The sequence below is a fragment of the Phascolarctos cinereus genome, unplaced genomic scaffold (assembly GCF_003287225.1).
Source record: "Phascolarctos cinereus isolate Bilbo 61053 unplaced genomic scaffold, phaCin_HiC Scaffold_4;HRSCAF=312, whole genome shotgun sequence".
Classification (NCBI taxonomy): Eukaryota; Metazoa; Chordata; class Mammalia; order Diprotodontia; family Phascolarctidae; genus Phascolarctos; species Phascolarctos cinereus.
The window spans coordinates 121,077,796-121,100,215 of record NW_027555847.1 but is presented as its reverse complement, the minus strand read 5'-3'; the positions used below and the strand labels follow the sequence as shown (position 1 = coordinate 121,100,215).

Below are 22,420 nucleotides of genomic sequence, written 5' to 3'. Positions count from 1 at the left end.
GAATTGCTGTTACTCACTATAAGATATATATTTTCCTTTTTAACAGAGATAAATTCCCCCAAATATCTTACCTTTTTAACAAGGGTCAGAACTAGTAATACTGATACTGTAAGAAATATTGCTGTTAATGCTAATAATGGTTAATAACAATGTTAATAATGGTAGTGTTTTAAAGTTTGCAAATCACATTACAGATATCATCTAATTTGATGCTTAATACAATCCTGTAAGGTAGGCTTCTGAAGCTAACCATTTCTAAAAACATCACCTCAAGGACCATTGCCAGTTTTTACCTAATGGTCAGTGTCAGAATGCAGAAGATTTTAGAACTTATATGTAGGAAATAATTACAGATCATCAATTATGAGAACCTAGTTTCTAATTCCCATTCTGCCACTAATTAGCTATGTAGCCAGACCTAGAGTCAGGAAGACCTGAGTTCAAATCTGAACTCAGATGTTTACTAGCAGCGGGACTTTGAGCAAAGTACTTAATTTATCGACTTGCCTCAGGTTCCTTACCTGTAAAATAGGAATAATAGTAGCACCTATCTCCCATGGTTGCTGTGAGGATCTATTGAGAAAATAATAGCAAAATGCTTAGCATGCAGTAAATGCTTTATAAATGTTAGTTATTGTTATCATCATCATCATCATCATCATCCCCTCCAGGCCTGTCTCTTCAAGATCTGTAAGATTAGTGTGGACTCTAAACGATTCGCTAAGATTCCTTAAAGTCTAAAAGTCTATAATTACAAATACCAAATCCTAGCCTATTAACACAATAAAAATTGTGAGGTATCTGCACCTTTTGACCTTTCCTGGGACTCATAATAAAGTAGTTTTTCACAAGAAATATCTTGGCTGGATGAAATATCCTGGCCTAGAGATTCTAGGAGCCGTCAACAAATAGGGTAATAGCCTAGGCTCTGAATTTATTTTCTTGTATTCACATTTGACTGTTACAGAGATATACTTAAAAGTGAACTGCCCAATATTCAGGCCAAAGCAAATATCCTAGATTTTGCCAGTCAAAATGCTTGTGGAGAAATGAGTCAATTCATACAAAATTCAAAGCTGATATTTTTATGAAAATCCATGGGTGGGTGAAAGTTTTGCAAAAGTCTCTTTTGTGATTGGTAGGGATTGATACAGGAAAAATAAGCAACTTGTAAGTGGCAGCCCATAATCCCTTTGGTCCCTTGTTCCCACTACCTAAACTCTTGGCAAAATTGCTTTCTATTGTGCACTATGGCAGATCATCAATTTCTCCAAGTCCTGGAAACAGTTTTACAGTCAGAACTGAATCTCTCTAAAGCTCAATTTCCTCATCTGTGAAATGGGGATAATGATATTTGCAGGGCAAACATCACAGGGCTTTTTTTTGGGAGGGAAGCATTCTATAAACCTTAAAGCACTCTATAAATTACATTTATATAACATGATGATGATGTATCCCAGTGCCCTTGCTAATCTACTCCCTTTCTTCTACTCAGAAGATTAGTAAATACAGACACACTTTGTTGAGAATTCTATTAAGGCAATAATTTCACATGTTAAATGTTGTTCAATCTGATGGGGGCATGTATATATGTGTGTGTGTGTGTGTGTGTGTGTGTGTGTGTGTGTTATCCTTCTAGGTTTAATGGAGGTATTAACTTTATTAGAACAATAGCTGCATACAAAGGTGGGAATGGTTAGGAGAAATCAATATAATTTTTAGGATTCAAGTCTTCTCCTTTTTATTGCCTTTTTGGGGCTATCCCAGCATCATGAGACTTAGCAACAAAAGCATATTAAAAGTCACTAGAAGCCCAACCCCTTCATTTTGTAGGTGTGGGGATAAATGAGGAAGATGATCCCAAGAAATCATCCTTTCCACTTCTGGAGCAATGATAAAGTCAAGCAGCAAATGCTATTAGAAAAGGGACATCACTCTATGACTCTACTTACCATCCAGGCAACTTTCCAAACCAATATAACCTCCCTAAACACCACTCCCCTTTTAGAATGTAAGTTCCTTAAGGATGGGAACTGTCTTTGCTTTTATTTTTATATCCCCTGAACTTAATACAGTGTTTGGCACGTGGTAAGCATGTAATAAATTCATTCTTCCTACAAAGCTCCATTAAGGTACCTCTTCCTTCCCTCTCCCCTCACCCAATCATATGGAATTTCTCCGTCTCTTGAGCCCCATAGCAATTTATCTATTTTTAAAGTGCTTATGTCTTATAGTTTTCTGCATACTTGTGTCTGGATCTACAGCAATGAAGATAAAGGGGAGAAAAAGAGATAGAGAAAGAGATGACAGAGGGAAAAGGTAGTGATATTTGAGACAGAGAAAGACAGAGACAGAGAGAGGTGATGCTATCTCAGATTGAGACTACAAGAGAGAAATTGTTATTCACCAAAGCATTGTGCCGCTCTCTCCCTAGAGTATATTATGACCTAATGAGTGTTGATCTCTTTACAGCTTTAACCCACTCCAGACTTGGTTTCACCACTCCTGACTAGCCCTCTCAATCTGCTTACCCCCAGAGAATCCTTTCTGATTGCAGCTAATTTAACTCATGCCTTCTTCCCTATAACCTGGCTAGAAGTGATCCCTCCTTTCCTAAATCTCTCATCCTCTCTGACCCCCAATCACTACTTATCACATTTTCACTTGCATTAACAGTTAAATGTGTCTTATCCCTCTGTTGTTGCTGTTTAGTCATTTTTTTGGTCCTGTCTGACTCTCCGTGACCCCATTTGGGGTTTTCTTGGCAAAGATCCTGGTGTGGTTTGCTATTTCCTTCTTCAGCTCACTTTACAGCTGGGGAAACTGGGGCAAATGAGGTGAAGTGACTTGCCCATGGTCACACAACTAGTAAGTGTCTAAAGCCATATTTGAACTCACGAATCTTCCTGATTCCAAGCCCAGTGCTATCCCCACTGAACCACCTAGCTGCCATCTTATCCCTCCTACTGGATTGCAAACTTCTTAACGACAGGGGCTGTGTCACTTTCCATCCTTGTCTACCCACTGCTTGACACAATTGCTTGCATGGAGCAAATGCTTTAATAATGCTTGTTTGACAGAACTGTTTTATGCACCCAGACTGAACTTGGCACTGCCCCCACTGGCAGTAGCCTCTTACAGCAAGCATGCTGTCAGTGGGCGGGCCTTTCACATATTCCTTTTTTTTTTTTTCACTGAGCCTTTCAAAATTGCCCTGTGTTGCTTGTAGTCATGGTGATTGGCACAATTGGGCCATCATATCTGCTTGGGTCAATAAGCTAAATGAGTGAAAATGATTACTAGCTCCAAAAATTGTACACACCAAATTAATCACAGTTAAACAATCATGAAGAAAAAAAAAATACAAACTGTTTTAAAATAGCATGTTCCTTACACTGACACCATGTGATGCAGCCACAGAAACCAAAAGATCATTTCATGTTTCCAAAAGAGAAATGTGGTCATTTTATTTGGCACTAATTCTGAAGCTCCAAGTCTACCACCACTAGATTTTTTTTTCAAGTGTAGAAAGATAAAATACTGTAGTCTTAGCAATTATTTGTATCTGTCTTCAAAAGCCTAATGTTCATAGAATGAGAAATATGTTCTTTGCAACAGGTACATATACATTTTCTTGGGTGCCTATCCAATATTTGCAGTGGCAAATAGCTCTTCTTCCATTATCGGTTGAGAACATTGCTAAACCTTTATTATACAATAATCTTGCTTGAAGTTGACAGTACTCCCAAACAACAATCAGAAGTTGTCTGGCAACATACAGACTGGTTTTCAGAAGACATGATGACTGTGACTCATTCATATAGTTTATGGGAGAATGTGTGGCTTACCAAGAAATAGAATCCTAAAACTAGAAATACAACTTTTAAGAAACATTCAGATGTAAATACCGATGCAATATCCATTCATTCATTCATTCATTCATTATTAAACACCTATGATGTACAAAGCACTGTGCTATTTGGCAGCATCATCAAGACATGGCCCTGCCCTCATAGCACCTTCAATGTAGCAAAAGAGACATGACCCCCACACAAATATTAATGTTGTATAATATTCCACAGTAAGTATAGAATAGAATAGAATGGAATCAGAGCCTGAGATGGCTACCAAGTGCCATATAAGATAGGAAGGCTGTTAAAAGCATTTCCAAGAAAGGAAAAAAAAATGTCAAGGCTTTGGGCTTCCCAGTTTTAATAGGTCCATAGTGATTCTATTAAATATATCAGAAAAACAGACTCACACGTAATAATCTACTTAGAGGAGAAAGTGGTGGTTGATAGGGATAAGGTAGAAGGCAGAAATGCTACTCTGATGCTCATCCTAACTGAAACAGTGAAAAAACTTGACACCAGCCTGAAAAATTCATCTTTTGGTTTTCTCTACCACTGAAGTATTTCTATTTTTAATTGGAATTTTTGAGTTTGACAATAGTTGACCTTATGCCAAAAAAGATTTGTTCATTTGCAAACTCTTGTAAACAGTGATTAGGAAAGTCACTGAATAATAGAAAATTGAAGAAATGCTTCTGGAGAATCCATTTTGCAATATAATTTTCCCCAAAATTCATGATTTATTTACTTATTTTAATCAAGCCAAATCCAATGAACTATTTTTACCCAAGGTTAGTCAGAACTAAAAGTTGAACTGTTTTCTTTTAAAGCCTGAAGGTTTTTCCTGACTGGAATACAGCTGTAACACACCAGCATGCTCTGAACTGTAAATATTATTGCCTACAATTGTCTTTCCCTCTCTGATACATGTAATGTAGAATACCACTGGCAGAGTAAAGGTTAGCTGGCTGAAATATTCTTATTCTCCTGATTAGTATAAGCCAGCATTCTCCCAATGTGTCAGTTTCAGGCTTCACCTTAAGAATAACAACATGGGGGCAGCTAGATGGCACAGTAGATAGAGCACTGGCGCCAGAGTCAGAAGGACCTGAGTTCAAATCTGACCTCAGACCAAGCATTTGACACTTACTACCTGTGTGACCCTAGGCAAGTCACTTAACCCTAATTACCTCACCAAAAAGAGGGAAAAAAAAGAATAACATGATGTTTCACACAAACACATACACAAATACAATTTAATCTTTATTTCATCCAAATAATTTTTAAAGCTTGTTTTAAAAATAACTACTATATAGTAAAAAAAAAAAAGCTGCCTGTAATAATAACCTGAAATCAGTTGACACCTGTTTTGTTTACTTATAACATTAATTGAGGACAACTCAGCATATCATGTTGACAATCAAACATAAGCATATGGTAGAGATTCTTTATTATCAGGACCTGCCAAGTAAGGGAGAGGAGGCTGGGAGGGGAGAATCACAGTTCAAGTCAGCACCTTTTCCAAGAGATTTATGTTTCAGACCCATGAAAACCTACAGTATCGCCAGTGTATGGGGAATTCCGGGAATTCCCACTTTTTTTAACTCTAAAGAATGTTTCTTTCCATCCACACTAATAGTAACTGTTAAAATAAGCTGTCTGAGGCAGTGCAAATCCTTCCTGCAGTTGCCAAGACTATCATGGTTCAGATATCCTCCATTAAGGTTATGAGCAAACAAAACAGATGTCAACTGATGCAGCCACAGAAACCAAAAGCTTTTTTTCACTAGATAGGATCATAGATTTAGAGGCAGAAGGAATCTGATTTCAAAATCCTCATTTGTAAAAAGAGGAAACTGAGGTACCCAGAGGTTAAAATTACTTAACCAAGGTTACACAGGGACTAAGCAAGACAGGAGAGATTTGAGCCCAGGTCTTCTGGTAGCTAGATGGCTCAGTAGATAGAGTGCTGGATCTGGAGTCAGGAAGAGTTGAGCTCAAATTTGGCCTCAAACACCTATTAGCTGTGTGACCCTGGGCAAGTTATTAACCTCTACTTAATTTGGCCCACTGGAGAAAGAAATGGCAAACCTTTCCAATATCTTGACAAGAAAACTCCATAGAGTCATGAAAAGTCAGAAACAACTGAATGACTGAACAATCACCACCCACCTCTGGATCCATATCCAGTCCTCTCTCCCTTATGCCACGTTGCCTTTAGGTGTCCTCTATATATCCTCAGATTATCCACTAGGTGTGAGATCAATGTGGAGTCACTTATTTTAAAAATAACTATTTAGATGAAAAGCAAAAATATTTTCAGGGCTTACATCATGAAAGAAAGAGAGGAAAATAACTCAGCATCCAAACTGTACTAAGTACTAAGAAAGTAGACCTTTCTCATTTTCTTCTCCTTGTACCTCTTCCCTAAATGCCCTTGCCCTGAAATGAGGTTTGTGCCTGTACAAGTCTGCTCACTTTAAGTCCTGCACATTTTACCTATAGTTATCAGCCATTATAACTTATTTACCCACTTCAACAAAATGGCATGAGATCCTATGAGGGCATATGAAGCATAGTTTTTTTGTTTTACTAGCAAAGCTGCTTTATGGTAAGTTCTTTTCCAAACAGCAAACTTTCCCCTACCTCAACTCCCATTATTTTTCACTTCCTATGAGGAATGGGGGCAGGGAGGAAGAAATGCTTAGAATACTTGCTTTAGATAAGGTCTAAATGTTGGTTATTGATGGTGTGTATATTCCCCAGATCAGTCATATCCATAAATAAGTGAAAAACCCCAAGTATGTATGTATCTGGTCAACTTTGATTCCTTTGGTTTGGAGAAAGAACAGCACCAATGCTTGAGTATTTCCCTTTATTACTTAGTATCACAGGGTGGATGATTCTAGGAAGCCTCTACAAACTCAAGAAACATCCTGTTACTTGGCTAAACACCAACATCTCAAGAATGTACAGGAAATATTTTACTGAACGAGCAGATGCTACTCCCTTCCTCATCTCTTATTTTCTGAAATGGGCATATTTATTCTTCACCTAACATGCAAAGGGCAAGATGATCTATCTATACCTGCAAGTTCTGTTTGGGAAAATGATATCTTGGACTTCCTACAAAATTAAGCTTTGACATACCACTGAATATACATTGATATTTATATCTATAAACACATACATACGTACACACATATGTATCACTTCCTGGGAAGTATCTATCTAAATATCTATTTGCAATGCTTGGTACACATGTGTGTATGTGCATATTATATACATATATATATATACACATACATACATATATATATACACTATATATATACATACATACATATGTATATGTATGTTTCTACTTATATACAAATACTTGGTTCTCAGGTGGTATCATTGAGATATTTGTGTGTGTATATATTCCATGTGTGTGCTTGCATATATGTGTGTATACACACATGTATGCATGCAAACTTACACATATCCAAAGGAGACCAATAACAAAAAGAAATTTTAGACCTTCATACAATAAAATATATATGATAGGAAAAAAAGCTCTAGAAACAATATAAGTACTCATCAAATGAATATCTGAACAAATAAGGACATATAATAATAGGATATTGCTACACCACAAGAAATGATAAATATAAGGAATTTAGAAAAGCACAAGAAGACTTTCATGAACTGATTCAGAGGGAAGAGAGTGGAACCAAGAAAACAACATGCACGGTGACTAAAATAATGTAGATGAAAGCAACACTAAAATGCTATTGAATTCAGAAGTGCAATGACCAATCTGGATCCCAGAGAAAAGAGGAATATACACAACAGCTTTTTTTCAGTGCAGAAGAGGTGAACATCATGGGTAATGACAGAAATACTTTCAAAAATGATTAATTTTCTGATTAAGTTTTACTTAAATTTTTCTCTTTTAAAAAGCAGGATTCGACTAAAGAGTATATTGCAAAATGATTTTAACATTTTTAAAAGGCAAAAAATAAAAGTTATTGTTTGGAGAAAATAAAATATGCAATTAAAGAAATAAATGAATGCATCTAAAAGCACACAAAAACAGGCTTTGCCTTTAGCACATTAAAGCTTGGGCTTTTAAGACTCACCGTACACTTGTTCGGCTTCTCCCCTGAGTGGACTCTCATGTGGATCAATAGTTTGTATCGGGCATTGAATGGCTTGTATCTTCTAGGGCAGCCAGCCCAAAAACAAGTAAAGTCCTCTCCTTTCCTCTGGTCTATGTGAACTTTCTCTATGTGCCGTACAAGCTCCTCTTGCTGGTCATACGTGGCACTGCAGTCAATCCAGCGACAGCAATGTTTCCCATTAAAATCATCTAATTCTCCATCCTCTTCATGCTGGGGACCTTGGGCAGAAGGGGGCAGAGGAAGTGGGTGGGAATGGTGAAGGAGGTCAGGCTGGTGAAGGTGCTGATGGGCGTGGTAAGGGGGTGGGGGCCCTTGTGGTGGTGGCGGCGGCGGCGGGGGTAAAGGAGGAGGTGGGGGAGGAGGAGGAATATCAATGCACCACCTGGGAAGTCATCCAATCGTTCACTTTTTAATAAACCAGCTGGCTGGCTGGCTGAAGCAGGTAGACCCTGCTGTACCACCATGTTGTTCATAATTGCTGACTGTAAGCTGCTCTGCTCTAGCTGCTGCATGCGCTGGTATTCTACCACCCCATTCTCATTGTAGGCAGGGATGGTAAGGCTGCCACTGGTCACCAGAAGACTTCGTTGAGAGCTTGGGATAGAACACGACTGTGGGATACAGCTACCCCTCACTCCTAGGAAATGTCCATAGACCTCTGGTTGTGGGGAGATATTGGCAGGTGATGCCCGGGAACCATTGATATAGGCAACTAAGGATGTCGGGGAGGTCCGGATGATGGTGTTGAAGTCAATGCCGATGCCATCAGACAAAGGGGAAAGGGAAAGAGCTCTCTTCTTAGAACGGGCTGAGTGAGACCTGGTTGAAGAGTGTCTGGGGCTAGGGTAAGGGGAGTGGCTGTTTTCCATGCCAAAAAGATAAGAGGGCAATGAACTGGAGACACTACTGTTGGACACAGGTGTCCCAGGTGGGATGTTAAGTAAGTCTCCTAGATCACTGCCATTCTGAGAGCCTGAGTTGGAAGGAAGGGAAGGAAGAGTCCTGTAGCCATGAGACCATTCTTGCTTCACACTCAAGGCTGACTGACTTTCTGATAGACTCAAAGTCGTGGATGCCAAAGACTCCCGTGACATAAGGGACCTAGAATGGCCAAGACAAAAACAAAACAAAAACAAATGCTTTAGTAGAATCTTGATTTCCAAAGAATTGAAAGAATATTAGCAAGCATCTATGTCTTTCTCCTAATCATGTACCCAAATAAATAGTCCCAAATCAGAGCTATAATTAGACCTAAACCTTTTTCTTCTGTATCACTAATATTTACTGTGAAGAACTATAAAGGTTGATACTCACAGGAAAGGTGAAAAATATGCTCTTATGAATAACTTTGATACTCAGAACTAACTAATAAGTAGATCTTGGTTTGTTTTTGTTTTTTGAAGCATTCAGGATGGAGGGAAGAAGGAAAAGAAACAAAAGAAAAAAGAAAGCTGTATATTTTATAGGAAATTAATCAAGAGGCCTAGGCATAATTTATTCACTTCTTATACACCAAATCAAACCAACCAGTACCATCAATGCATGAAGTATTATACTAGATGTTATAGATAATACTCTCCCACTTCCCACCACTCCTCCCCCCAAAAAAAGATTCTATCATGGAGTTTATTGTATAGTCGAGAGAACAAGACATAAACATGTAAAAAGGTTTTCTTTTGCTTTTCTTATTTCTATCCCTTCTGAATCCTTCAAAGAAATGAAGGATTTGGATAATATTTCAAGACAACCATATAAGTAAGAAATGTCCACAAGGCAGTATATGATTAATTGATAAACAAATTGTAATATAATTATCATTTCAGGATTTCTGAGTACGGAGATAGATGACAATTTAAATAGGGATAATCAGGAAAATTTTACAGAGGAAATGAGATTTTAAGTTGCAAGATTGAAGGAGGAGGAGTATTTGGATAGAAAGAAGAAAATTTTAGGCATATGGAATGCCATGACCCAAAGCACAGAGATAAGAAAATAAAAGGACCAAAGGGTAGAAGTTATAGAGAGGAAGAACTGAACTCCAGGGGGCAGCTGATTGGCATAATGGATAGAGCACTGGCCCTGGAGTCAGGAGGACCTGAGTTCAAATCTGCCCTCAGACACTTGACACTTACTAGCTATGTGACCCTTGGAAAGTTACTTAACACCCGAATGCCTCACGAGAGAAAGAAAGAAAGAAAGAAAGAAAGAAAGAAAGAAAGAAAGAAAGAAAGAAAGAAAGAAAGAAAGAAAGAAAGAAAGAAAGAAAGAAAGAAAGAAAGAAAGAAAGAAAGAAAGAAAGAAAGAAAGAAAGAAAGAAAGAAAGAAAGAAAGAAAGAAAAATTTAGAAAAGAATTCAACTCCATATGAGGAAAAAGTTCTCTAGAAATTAATGCTATTCAAAAATTGTAATGGCATGGTTACCTTGTGAAATATTGGGTTTCCCATCATTGGAGGTGTTCAAGCAGAGGGTGTATAACCATCTATCAAGTATGTTAAACAAGAGATTTCTAACTAAACTAGATGACATCTAAGATCCCCTCAAATGCTGAAATTCATTTACCATAAGAACAAGGTGTATTCAAACCTTAATGTGTAAAGCTAAAATGAAGGCTTTAGGAATGTGAGTTTTTGGCAATGAGGTGGAAAGCAGGGTGAGGCCAAATAAGAAGCAAATATGTATTATTATCAATAGTAGCAGTAATGAGTGCTATAGGTGTCCACATTTCAACAGTGAAATCTATGAGGGCAAAAACTACATCTAAATTATATTTCTCTTTGGGTCACTGCCCAGCAACAATGCATTGCACACATATTATATTGTGTTGAATGGATGGATTCAAAGGAACTGCTCCTTAGAGGTCAGCCAACAGACACGTGAGCACCATGCATAGGTAAGTTAATGTTATTTCATGACTCCTGGAAATCTTTGTCCTTCATACCTTAAAGCATCATAGGAACATGAAACAAACAAAAAAATAGCAAGTTCAACCCCAGAGTCAACTAGGAATACAGATTCATCTCATATACCTGGAATGTAGCATGGCATTGGAATCCAGAGCAAATCCGAGTTCAAATCCTGCCTCAGACATTTAATTGCTGTGTGCCCATGGGAAGTCACTTGACTTCTGAGAATCTAAGTCCCCTAATCTATCAAATGAGGATTAAAATTCATTTCTTGCCTACCTTAAAAGAGTTAGTGAGCAGATCAAGCGAAGGAACATATATAAAGCACTTTGCAAACCTTAAAGTGCTATAAAAATGTGAGTTATTTTATTACTATCATTACTATTATTAACCTTGAAAAGGCTCATCCTAGGAAGAATTTAACTTCTCATAATTTCAGGTACAAATATAACTGAGGAGAAAGAAAAATTTAAAAGCCCCATTCCAATTCCAGCCTTTATGATGTGTCAAGACCTTCTATCTAGTAATATCACTTGCTGAACTTGGGTTGAAGATCATTAAGGTCTTTTTCAGCTCTGACATCTATGAATCTAACACAAATGGTTTCTATTCCTGCTTTAGCCACTTTAAAACTTCATCCTGTTCTGTGATTAAGCTGTTTCCTTCACATACAGAAACAAATGCGTTAGAAATGGCAACTTTATCATAACACAAGAATTTATATGCCTCCCTTTACCCCGGTACACAGACACTAAATGGGTCTAGAAAACTGGGCTGTCTTTATCTGTACTTGTATTGACATCCTATTGAGATGTGGGCATCTTTGCTGATTTGTTTTGGATCTAAAAAAAAAAATCTTAAACCAAAGTTGTCTAAATCCTCATAAGGATTCTAAGACTGGATACCATAATTATTTCTGCTGGAGAAGAGCAAATCTTTACAAAAGAAATGGAATGGGGCAGCTAGGTGGTACAGTGGAAAGAGCATCAGCCCTGGAGTCAGGAGGACCTGAGTTCAAGTCCAACCTCACACACATAACACTTACTAGCTGTGACTCTGGGCAAGTCACTTAACCCCAGTTGCCTCACCAAAACCAAAACAAAACAAAAAGAAAAAAAAAAAGAAATGGAATGAAGAGTAGAATGTATCATCCAAGTTTCCTATCTCCCTTTTCCCCGCTGAAAGTGGATCCAAAGATCACGTTTTCTATATCCAAGCATTCAACATTTCACTTTTCAGGTTCTCCACATAAGGTGATTAAACAGGATCAATGAGCTTTTCCCAGAGAATGAAGTAATGTTTGCCAATGACGTTAATGGTGAGAGTGCAAGTAACTGTCCTTGACATAATTTGACTTGTGCACACACACCCTCATATTTCTGAAATTCTTTCAGGTCACACCCAAAGAGAGGGTGAAGGCACAATCGGCCTAGGTTTCTACAGTTTTTTTCAGATTTTTTGAGGAATGGCCATCATTGTGCTTCCCACAGTGGGTTCTGGGAGTGATCCAGGATAGGTCTGTCAATCTTATGGTTAGAGAGTTTTTCTCCATGCCACTAGCCTCCCAGGCCCCTCCCCAGCCATGCAATGGAACAGTGTTATCTCTGGTTCACTGAATGCTGTAGATGTCATTTTTAAGTAAGACGTGATTGGTCCTGATTCTCACCCAATAGCTTGGGAGGGCCTTTAGAAAATAAAGCATCAAGGTTTTACTGACTGAGCTCAGTGATCCTTGTTGAGTAAATGGCATATATGCTGGATCCAGCAATACTGGTGTATTTCTTATTTTAAAAGCAGGAATCGTATCTAAAAAGCATTTCATTCCTCCTCTTCACCTGCTTTGCTTATGAGAAACCTAAAGTTTTTCTATGTGTGAGGTCAGAAAGAATTTTCAATAGCAATCTGGTTTGTCCTCTCCAAAGCTGAAGAATTTATGTCCTCTTCCTCAAATTATGCACAACTTATGGCTAGGTCTAAGCCTGATTAAATAATAATAACTCATATTTATATAATGCTCTAAGGCTAACAAATTGCTTTCCTCACAAAAACCCTAGGAGTTAGGCACTGCATGTATTATATCCGTTTTACAGATGAGGAAATAGAGATTCTGAAAGGTCCAGTGACTTGCCTATATTCATAACACAGAACTAGTGTCAGAGGCTGGATTTGAACCAAGTCTCCTGATTTCAGTTGTCCAGCACTTTACCACACCATGTAGCCACACAGAGGTGAACTCCTAACAAATGAGATAACTATGCACGGTGCCTGGCAGGTATCTAATAACAGTCTGTTCACTTCCCCTTTCATACTCTCTGTTCCGATATACTTGATCATCCAAAGACTCTACATGCCTTGGACTGTATCTTTTTAACTTTTTTTTTTTAACATAGTGCCTGGCACATAGTAAGTACTTAATAAATGTGCGCTTATTAATCAATTTTATTTTTCTAATGTGGTTGTAATAAAAAAAAATTCTCCCCAAAGATATAGAAATTATATTCTTCCTGCTGCAACATGAAACTATTTATTCCCTATGTTTCTAATGACTTATAAGAAAGATGCTTACAATGCTGTGCTTGTAACAATGCCTTCCTCTCTTCCCTGTCTACCCAAATCTTTGTCATAAGTAGGTACTAGACTAGATCGCCTCAAACATTCTAGCCCAGAGGTCTAGAATCCTATGATTCTTCTAGATTCACTCCTTGGTGAAGACTTTTCCAGTTATGTAAGCCCTAAGGGATTCAGTTCCTACAAACTCCCATGGTACATATTGTCTCTGTCATTTATTTAGCCTAAATAAAACAACTCCTGCTCGTACACTCAGGTACTTCCCTTAGAATGACTCTGTGAAGTGGATAGTACAGATATTATTGTCTCCATTTTATAAACAAAGTTGCTTAAAGCTGAGAGGCAAAGTGAATAGCCAGATCACACAGGTAGTCTGTGCCAGACCCAGAATATATACCCAAACCTCCTGACTTCAGGTCCAGCCACTCTTCAACTTAGTGCTGCCTTTCATGTGCCATTTTTCATCTACCATTTAATTGATCATTTGCATATGCAACTTGCCATGTATGTGGTCTTGGGCAAGTCAGTCACTTTCCTGGAACCTCAGTTTCTTCATCTAGAAAATGAGGCAGTTGGACCAGAAAATCTCTAAGGTCCTTCTAGCTCTGATTGCTATGATCCTGTGTTCTGTCTTATTAAATCGAATTATGACCTCTTCAAGACCATATTCAAGTTGATTCATCAAGCATTAATGTACATCCACTATATGTCAGGCATTGTGCTAGTTGCTAGATATACAAAGGCAAAAATGAAAAAGCCCTTTTCCTTACATTCCACTGGAGCCTGTATTTTATATGGCTTTGTATAACCCACAGAGACCTCCTCCCACCCCTAAACCTCCTAAGGGTACTGGAGAAACATGAGTAAGAGGTGAAATGCAACATGCTTGGCCTCACAGATGTAGCTTCACATGTAACAAAGGTCTGAAAAAAGAAGGAAGGGAGGGAGGGAAAGACAGAGGGAGGAAGGGAAGAAGAGGGTGGGATGGGAGGGAGGAAAGAAGGGAGGGAAGTAAGAAACGGAAGAAAAGAGAGAGGAGAGGAAAGGAGGGAAGAAAAGAGAGAGAGGAGGAAGGAGGGAAGAAAAGAGGGAGGGGAAGAAGGAAAGAAGAGGAAAGGAAGGAGAAAAGAGAGGGAGGGGGAGTAGGAAGAGGAGGGAACGAACCATAGAGAGAAAGAGAGAAGTAATGGAAGGGGATAGAAGAGTAGGGAGAAGAGGGGAGGGGAGGGGAGAAAGGCTAGATTATTCTCCATGGAGCATTACATACATCTTTATTCAATCATCTGTTCTACTGAACAGTCAATGACTCTGGGAGAGGCCATGAAGTATGCAGGGCTACATTTCTATCAATAGGTTGATAATACCCTACTTGTTCTTGTTTTCATCTGATTCTAAAGGTGTTATTTCTGGTGGTTGGCCAATTTGGAGGTCTATCTACGTAAAAGGAAAGCAGATATGGTTCAAATAGAATAAAATGGATAGGAAAGCACAGAGCTTGTGGTTGAAAAGCTATTGTGGCTGGTGAGGTAACAATCCCTCACTTGTCAGAGCATGACACACATGTGCGCAGTGTTTGAGCTTTAGGCCATGAGAGAAATTCAGTGACCAGAATAATTGGGCTAAAGAAGATTCCTCACAATACTTTCCTGAAAGATCTTCTGAGCTCCCATGAAGCTAGTCCTTGGGCATCTAGATTGGTCACTCACATCTTTTACGGAAGGTTTGGTCTAGTCTTTGATTGTACTGGGAGTCCTGGTTGAGGGAACTAGAGAATATTGGACTGTGCCACTCCCAAGACCAGAATTACCTGGATTTCTTAACAAAGAATGGTTTTATAATATATAAGAGCTGAAACAGTATCCTTAACTCCAGTCCAACCCACTCCAACTCCTGCCCCCACATTGTACAGAGAAGTAAACTGAGATCTCCTAAAACCCATAGCTCTGTGGGTCACTCCATAGTCTGTCTACTGGGTGTATTCCAGAGCAAACCAGAATCTCCACTGTTCCCCACTGGAGAAGTAGTTCATTCCTCAGATAGGCAAGAAGAAAGTTAACTGTGACAGCCCCTTTGGCCCTGGCATGGCATGATATGCATTAGCCCCGCTGTCTTCACTCTGCCTCTTTCTATGTAACCTTAGCCAGGGCTTTTAACCATAGTGCAGAAGAAAGAGCGCTAGACTTGGCCACAGGAGACCTCAGTTCAAATCCAGAACTCTCACTTGGGAGCTCTATGGCCCTGGGTGAGTTTTCATCTGAAAAATGAGATTTGCCATACTCAGAATGGATCATAGGCTCAGCACCAAGAAGGGGCCTTGGAGACCATCTAGTCCAATCCTTTCATTTTACAGATGAGAAAACCAAGGCTTAAAAATGGGGAGTGACTTCCTTGAGGTCACATATCTCTTGAACAGCATAGCCAGGTTCACAGGACTCATATAAAGGAAAGAACTTTGGAAATCTAAAGTGCTCAAGAAATATGCATTCAAAAATTAAAAAATGAATGTTAAAAAAAGAAAAATAAATTAAAATGATTTCACATGTATAATGGGTATTATATTGCTTGCCTTCTCAATAAGAACAGGGGAGCCTGGAGGAAGAGGAAGAAGTTGGAACTCAAAATATTTTAAAAAAGAATGTTAAAAGAAGAAGGAAAGGAGGAAAAAAGAAGGGAGGGGAGGAGGAAGGAAGAGAGAGAGAGAGAATACAGTACCAATAATTGTTCATCGTCATCAATAAAATGGGCATAAAAATAATAACATCCTAAATAACTCACAGGATTTCACAATAATTAAATCTATACTAATGTTGCATATAAACATATTTTAAAAGATAAGAAGTTCTATATAAATGCACTGAATCATTTTAATTCTTCTCTTGCCTGAGTGCTGTCTTAAGTTCAGGAAGATGGCAAGTTGCCCTGTGAGCATCTCAGGTTTCTCTCAGTTAGGGAAAACTCCTTGCCAATGTGAATAAACAACTAGGGGGGTAAGATATACCTCATTTGCCTTTTTAGATAGTATTTGCAGACATGCTTATGAGACTTTATGAGGTGTCCCAAAAGCTTTTGTGCCATTTTAAACTTTAATAGCTTAAAATAAAGACTTTTGGAACACCCCATAGAATAAAGCTCTATGCTCTCTCCCCAGTATAGTTCTTATCCTCTCAGACAAATAATCTCACTGAGTGGAACGAGGAATAATTTTCCTATATAACCAGCAGAAGTTTTCATTTCTGCAAAGCAGTCACACCTGACATCAAAAAGTTCATTTTTATTGGTTTGTTTGTTTGATTTTTATTCATTTTTACCAGGCAGCCCTTGGTGGGTAAAACATGAAGGTAACTTTTTTTTCCCCTTTCATCTTCTACTTCTCCCTAGAAACCAAAATACCTTCAAGTTGAGCTGACTAGCTCTCCATCCTCAAGCAGCTTGATGAGAACATGCACATACATTTTAAATAGCACAAGTAAATCTGCCTTTTACCCTACAAAATGGCTTAAAATTAAGTTTCCCATCCTTTAAGTGCCACTCCCCAGCTAGGGTTTTTTTGTTGCCCCTGTAATAGAGTCCTACTACAGGGTAAACAATCTAAATTTCTTCCATGGAGAGTTTAAAACACATATACACATACACACACACACACACACACACACACACACACTTTTTCTCAATGCACCTTTAACGTGCTTTCTTTCAAAAATAGAAAAATGTTCTAAGAAATTAAATATACCCCCAAACAAGAAAACAATGACCCATCCTTGGCCGACACAGGGAAAGGTGCTACTGGAGTTACATGGCATGAATTTTCTATGCCTTCAGTCGTGCTGCTCCATTGATTATTAGGACTCTGCCTTCAAGGCTTGGACCTGGACATGGCATGGACAGGAATATGAAGGGCTCCTGGTGACACATAGCCCATGAGCACACCTAATTTTGCATGCAGTTCTCAGGAAGTTGGAGGAATCCCTCGAGGCAAAACCATCAATAGGGAAATGACAGGCAGCTTCCTATCATGAAATATCTCAGGTAAAAAACAAGCTTCTATCTCATAAAAAAAAAATACTGGCATTTTTTTCTTTTTGCTCTTAAAAAAAAAAGGAAAAACTAACAATTCTGGAACTCTATAATTTTATAGCCACTCCTGAAACAAAGAAATATGTAATGTTTTCAGAAAGAATGAAAAAGGGGAGGAGAAGCTTTTTTTCTAGAACTGGTAGGCCCTGAAAGAAGAAATCATGTATTCCAATTACTGAAATAAACACATTTTATTGCATAGCAGCACATTCTAAAATTGAGCCTCAGAGCCTTAAAACTACTTTACTGAGGAAGATGGCTACCCATTCCTTTCATTATCCATTATCCAACCCACTCAATGGATCTCCCAGTAGAGAGAAAAAAAAATGGAACTTATTTCTGGTACCACTTATTGGACATTTACTCATATTAAGTGAAGATCATAATACTTAAACTACAATCCTAAGGGAATACACTTTATAAACTTTGAGATGTTATATAAATGTGAGATGTTGATATGGCTATAATTACTGCCTTGCACTTGCATGTTTTATCTCCCCAGCTAGGTTTTAAGTTCCTGAAGGGCAGGGACCTTTTTTTTTTCTCCCCCACTTAGTGCTTGAAACCAGGGCTTAAAAAGATTATAGGTGCTGGAAGAATATTTGTTGAATGCATGAATAAATGACAAAGTCACAAACATTTATTAAACACCTATTATATGTTGGGCACTATACTAGGACATGTTGCAAATAAATCTGCAGAAACATGCATATAGACATGTACATATGCATATATATGCAGTCATATATACACATATAGGTGCTTACATTATCTCAAATTTCTGTTGGCCACATTACTGTTCATATATTTATGTCATTCTATACCAGAGACTTGACAATATTACAAATCAGGATTCTACCACTAGGCACCTGAAAATTCCTCCCTGATTTTTACTAAACTCCACTCATATTACACTTTCCACTGCTAGCAATATTCAAATGGAAGCTGAATGGCTACTTGCTAGACATGTAGTGTGGATTCCTGCCCAGGTATGAATGGGACAGCTTCTGAGGTCCCTTCCTCTTCTGTGAACTGGTGATACTTAGCTATAATGTGCTTCCCAGTCTTAAAACTTTTCCTTCCAATCAAGATTTTAATGAACCAAATACACATTCGACATACATGTTATCCCCTTCAAATCAGTTGAAATAGCATGACTATATGCATGCACATGTTTATGTGCAGGGAAAATGGAGGGAAAACACTCCCAGGGTATGTCATCCTGTAGAGAAAGAAAAACAAATAAATAACTCAAGACCTGGTATCTGAAGGAGGTATATTCATGTTGGTTGCATTCATTGCCCTCTGTAAGCTAGGACTGATCTGGTTGCATGCTGTAGAGACCTGGCTTGCAGGAGGTGATATGGGTCCCAGCCGTTGAACCATCATGGGACTGCTGGTGACCACTAGATTGTTGCAGCTGCCTTTTCCAATGGACTTGCACTGAGGCCCATAGCCAAGACCCCCTAAAAATAAATGAATCAGATTAGCTTTCATATCCTGCATGCAAAAAGTAGAATACATATACACCCCCATTCATGCTGAACCCCTTCTCCATTAAACATCCTCTAGCCTCCATATTGTTTGGGGTCAGAGAAACAAAGGAGACTTTTATTTATTTTTTTGCTGGTAGAGGTGACATTAACATAATTACATAGTAGAGACCTTTGGGTTTACGCAATCACCTCTCATCCATGATATTCTTAGATTTTGCTCCTTCTATGCAAGTCATAGCCAAGGCCAGGAAGAAATGTGTCTTCTAACCTCCTTATCTAATAGCTTACATTCCAATGGCACTTGACAGTTTTATAGAATACTTTCCTCAGAAAGACCTTGAGAGGTGAGTGATGCAAGTATTATACACCTTTCTTCTCTGGAAAAGTAAAGTGAAGTTTAGAAATGTGAATTAACTTACTCCAGGTCTCCCAGCAAGTATGCATCACAACTGACCCTTCATCCCATATCTGCCTCTACATGCAATAATGACCCATCCTTGGCCGACACAGGGAAAGGTGCTACTGGAGTTACAGTAACAGTGGGCCTGGAGTCAGGAAAATCCGAATTCAAATCTGGCCTCAGACACTTACTAGCTGTGTGACCCTAGGTAAGTCACGTTAAAAAAATCTCTGTTTGCTTCAGTTTCTTCTACTGTAAAATGCAAATAATAACAGCACCTACTTCCCAGAGTCATTATGAAGACCAAATGAGATAAATTTGTAAAAAGCACTTATTAGCACAGTGCTATATAAATTCTTATGCCCTTCCTTTCTCCTTCTTTATGTGTCTCCTGCAGATGACAAGTGGCAGGACAGATAGTATAACAAAACACATGTTCTTAAAGATGTTAATAGATGTCAGTCCACCACCAGAGAAAAGACATTTCATTATGCATACCAATGCAACAGGTCTGCTTTCCTTCAGAATCTGCCCCTCTGATGTTAAAAGAGAAACTTTAAAAATATGTTTTCTTAACATTCTCTTTTTAAATTTTGTGTTCCAAATTCTCCCCCTCCATACTGCCCCTCCTCCACCCACTGAGAAGGCAAGCAATGTGATATCAATTACACGTGTGAAATCATGCAAAACATATTTCCATATTAGCCATATTTGGGAGGGGGAAGGGAAGGAAGCAAGAAAAGTGAAGAAAGTGAGAAAACTTCAATTTGCACTGAGAGTTCATCAGTTCTTTCTCTGGAGATGGTTAGTAGCATTTTTCAAAATGAGTCCTTTGGAATCATCTTGGATCATTGTATTGATCACAGTAGCTAAGTCTTTTACAGTTGATTATCATTACAATGTTGTTGTAACTGTATACAATGTTCTTCTGATTCTGCTTACTTCACTTTGCATCAGTTCATAGATGTCTTCTTGTGTTTTTTTTTCTGAAACCATCCTCCTCATCATATAGCATAATAGTATTTCATCACAATCATGTGCCACAAATTGTTCAGCCATTCCCCAATTGATGGGTATTCCCTCAATTTCCAATTCTTTACCACCACAAAAAGAGCTGCTATAAATACTTTTTGTAATGTAAGCTCTTTTCCTTTTATCTCTTTGGGGTACAGGCCCAGTAGTGGTATTGCTGGGTCAAAGGGTACCCACAGTTTTATAGCCTTTGGGGTCATAGTTCCAAATTATTCTCCAGAATGACTGGACCAGTTCACAACTCCACCAACAGTTCATTAGTATATCTATTTTTCCCTCATCCCATCCAGCATTTGTCATTTCTGATAGATGTGAGGTGGTACATCAGAGTTGTTTGAATTTTCCTTTCTCTAATCGATAGCGATTTACAGCAATTTTTTTGGTATGACTATAGATAGCTTGTTTTCTTCTTCTGAAAACTGCCTGTTCATATCCCTTGATAATTTATCAATTAGGGAATGGCTTTTATTTTTATAAATTTGACTCAGTTCCCCATATATTTGAGAAAAGAAGCCTTTATCAAAGAAACTTGCTATAAAAAAAATTTTAATATTACTTCATTGTCTATGCTACCTTTTATCAAAATGTCATTTCCCTGATTATTTCTTCAAACTAGGTCTTTTTTTGCTTTGACTTTGTCTGAGATCATGCTATTCCCCCCCCCCTTTTTGCTTTAGCTGAAGTATAATAGATTCTTCTCCAGCCCCTTGTTTTAACTCTGTGTGTGTCTTTCTGTTTCACATGTGTCTCTTGTAAAAAAACATATTGTGGGATTCTGGTTTCTAATCCATTCTGCTATTTGTTTCCATTTTATGGGTAAACTAATCTCATTCTCATTCATGGTTATGATTGCTATATATTTCCCTCCATCCTATTTTCTTCTTTTTATCCCTCTCTTTCTTTAAAAGAGAAAGTTGTTGAGGACATATGGAAAAAGATACTATTCTAGCTTACAGCTTTCCAACCCTGGTCCATCCCCCTTCCTTCCAATGATCTATTCCCTAAGACACAGCCAGGTATCCAAAAACCAGGTTGACAGGATTCTTGAGCAAGTTTTCTTCTTGACAGCAGCATAAGAACCAACTCTGGTAGGAATTTTTATTTCCATTAGGAACAATCTTCCAGTGTTAGAAAATTTGGGACAGCCCAAAGAGGAAAAAAAGAAAGAAAGAAACCCACAAGAATCTCTGCTGTTAGAGAAAAGTGAGAAGCAGAGAGAGGAGAGGCAAACACTGTCATGAGTCATTTGTTAAAAATAATAATCATGGCCAAATCATCCAAGACATTCATTCCGCAAGGTTAAACTTTTTTTTTTTTTCATACATTTTAGCAAACCACCTAGTCAAGTCTGGGTGACTGTACATTCTGTTCCCATTTCTTCTAAATGAAATATCTGAGCCCATTTTAGCAAATTAAGTTCTAAGAATTTCTTACCAAATTCTCACATATATATGTACCTATATATGTATATGTATGTATATATACACACATATATATAATATACATATGTATGTGGGTTTTTCCCCCCTTTTGCTGGACCTGGGATCAAAGTAGGATAGCATAGTATAACCACAATTTTTCTTATCCCCATTTCAAAGCAAGAATCATTTTGGCTTAATTTTATATATTCTTAATGATATAAATGAGCTTTCTTAAATTCATTTTATCTTCCATAACAGTCACATCTAGGAATTCTTAACACTCTGAGATATTGGACATTTAAATGGTCACCTTGACCAGATCTCTGAATTATATTATGATTAATTTACCTCACAAAAGTCATAGTAGTCACTAACATTTAAAGTAAGCACTAGGTATTTGGTCTTGGTTTTAGGAAGCTTAAAATCCCATAAGTTCCCATGAATAGTGTTCTCTTAATTTTCTCTAATGTCTAAACTAAATGTTCCCCACTCACCCCTAACTCGTCCA

General features: G+C 38.1%; 1 protein-coding gene across 1 annotated transcript in view; it reads right to left on the bottom strand.

Annotated features, from left to right (window-relative positions):
- Positions 1–22,420, bottom strand: part of GLIS3 (GLIS family zinc finger 3) — a 585,734-nt gene that overhangs the window by 367,182 nt on the left and 196,132 nt on the right. Inside the window, 3 exon segments of the mRNA XM_021006269.2 lie at positions 7,976–8,394; positions 8,397–9,118; positions 18,822–19,029. Coding sequence (XP_020861928.1) covers positions 7,976–8,394; positions 8,397–9,118; positions 18,822–19,029 — 1,349 coding nt within the window.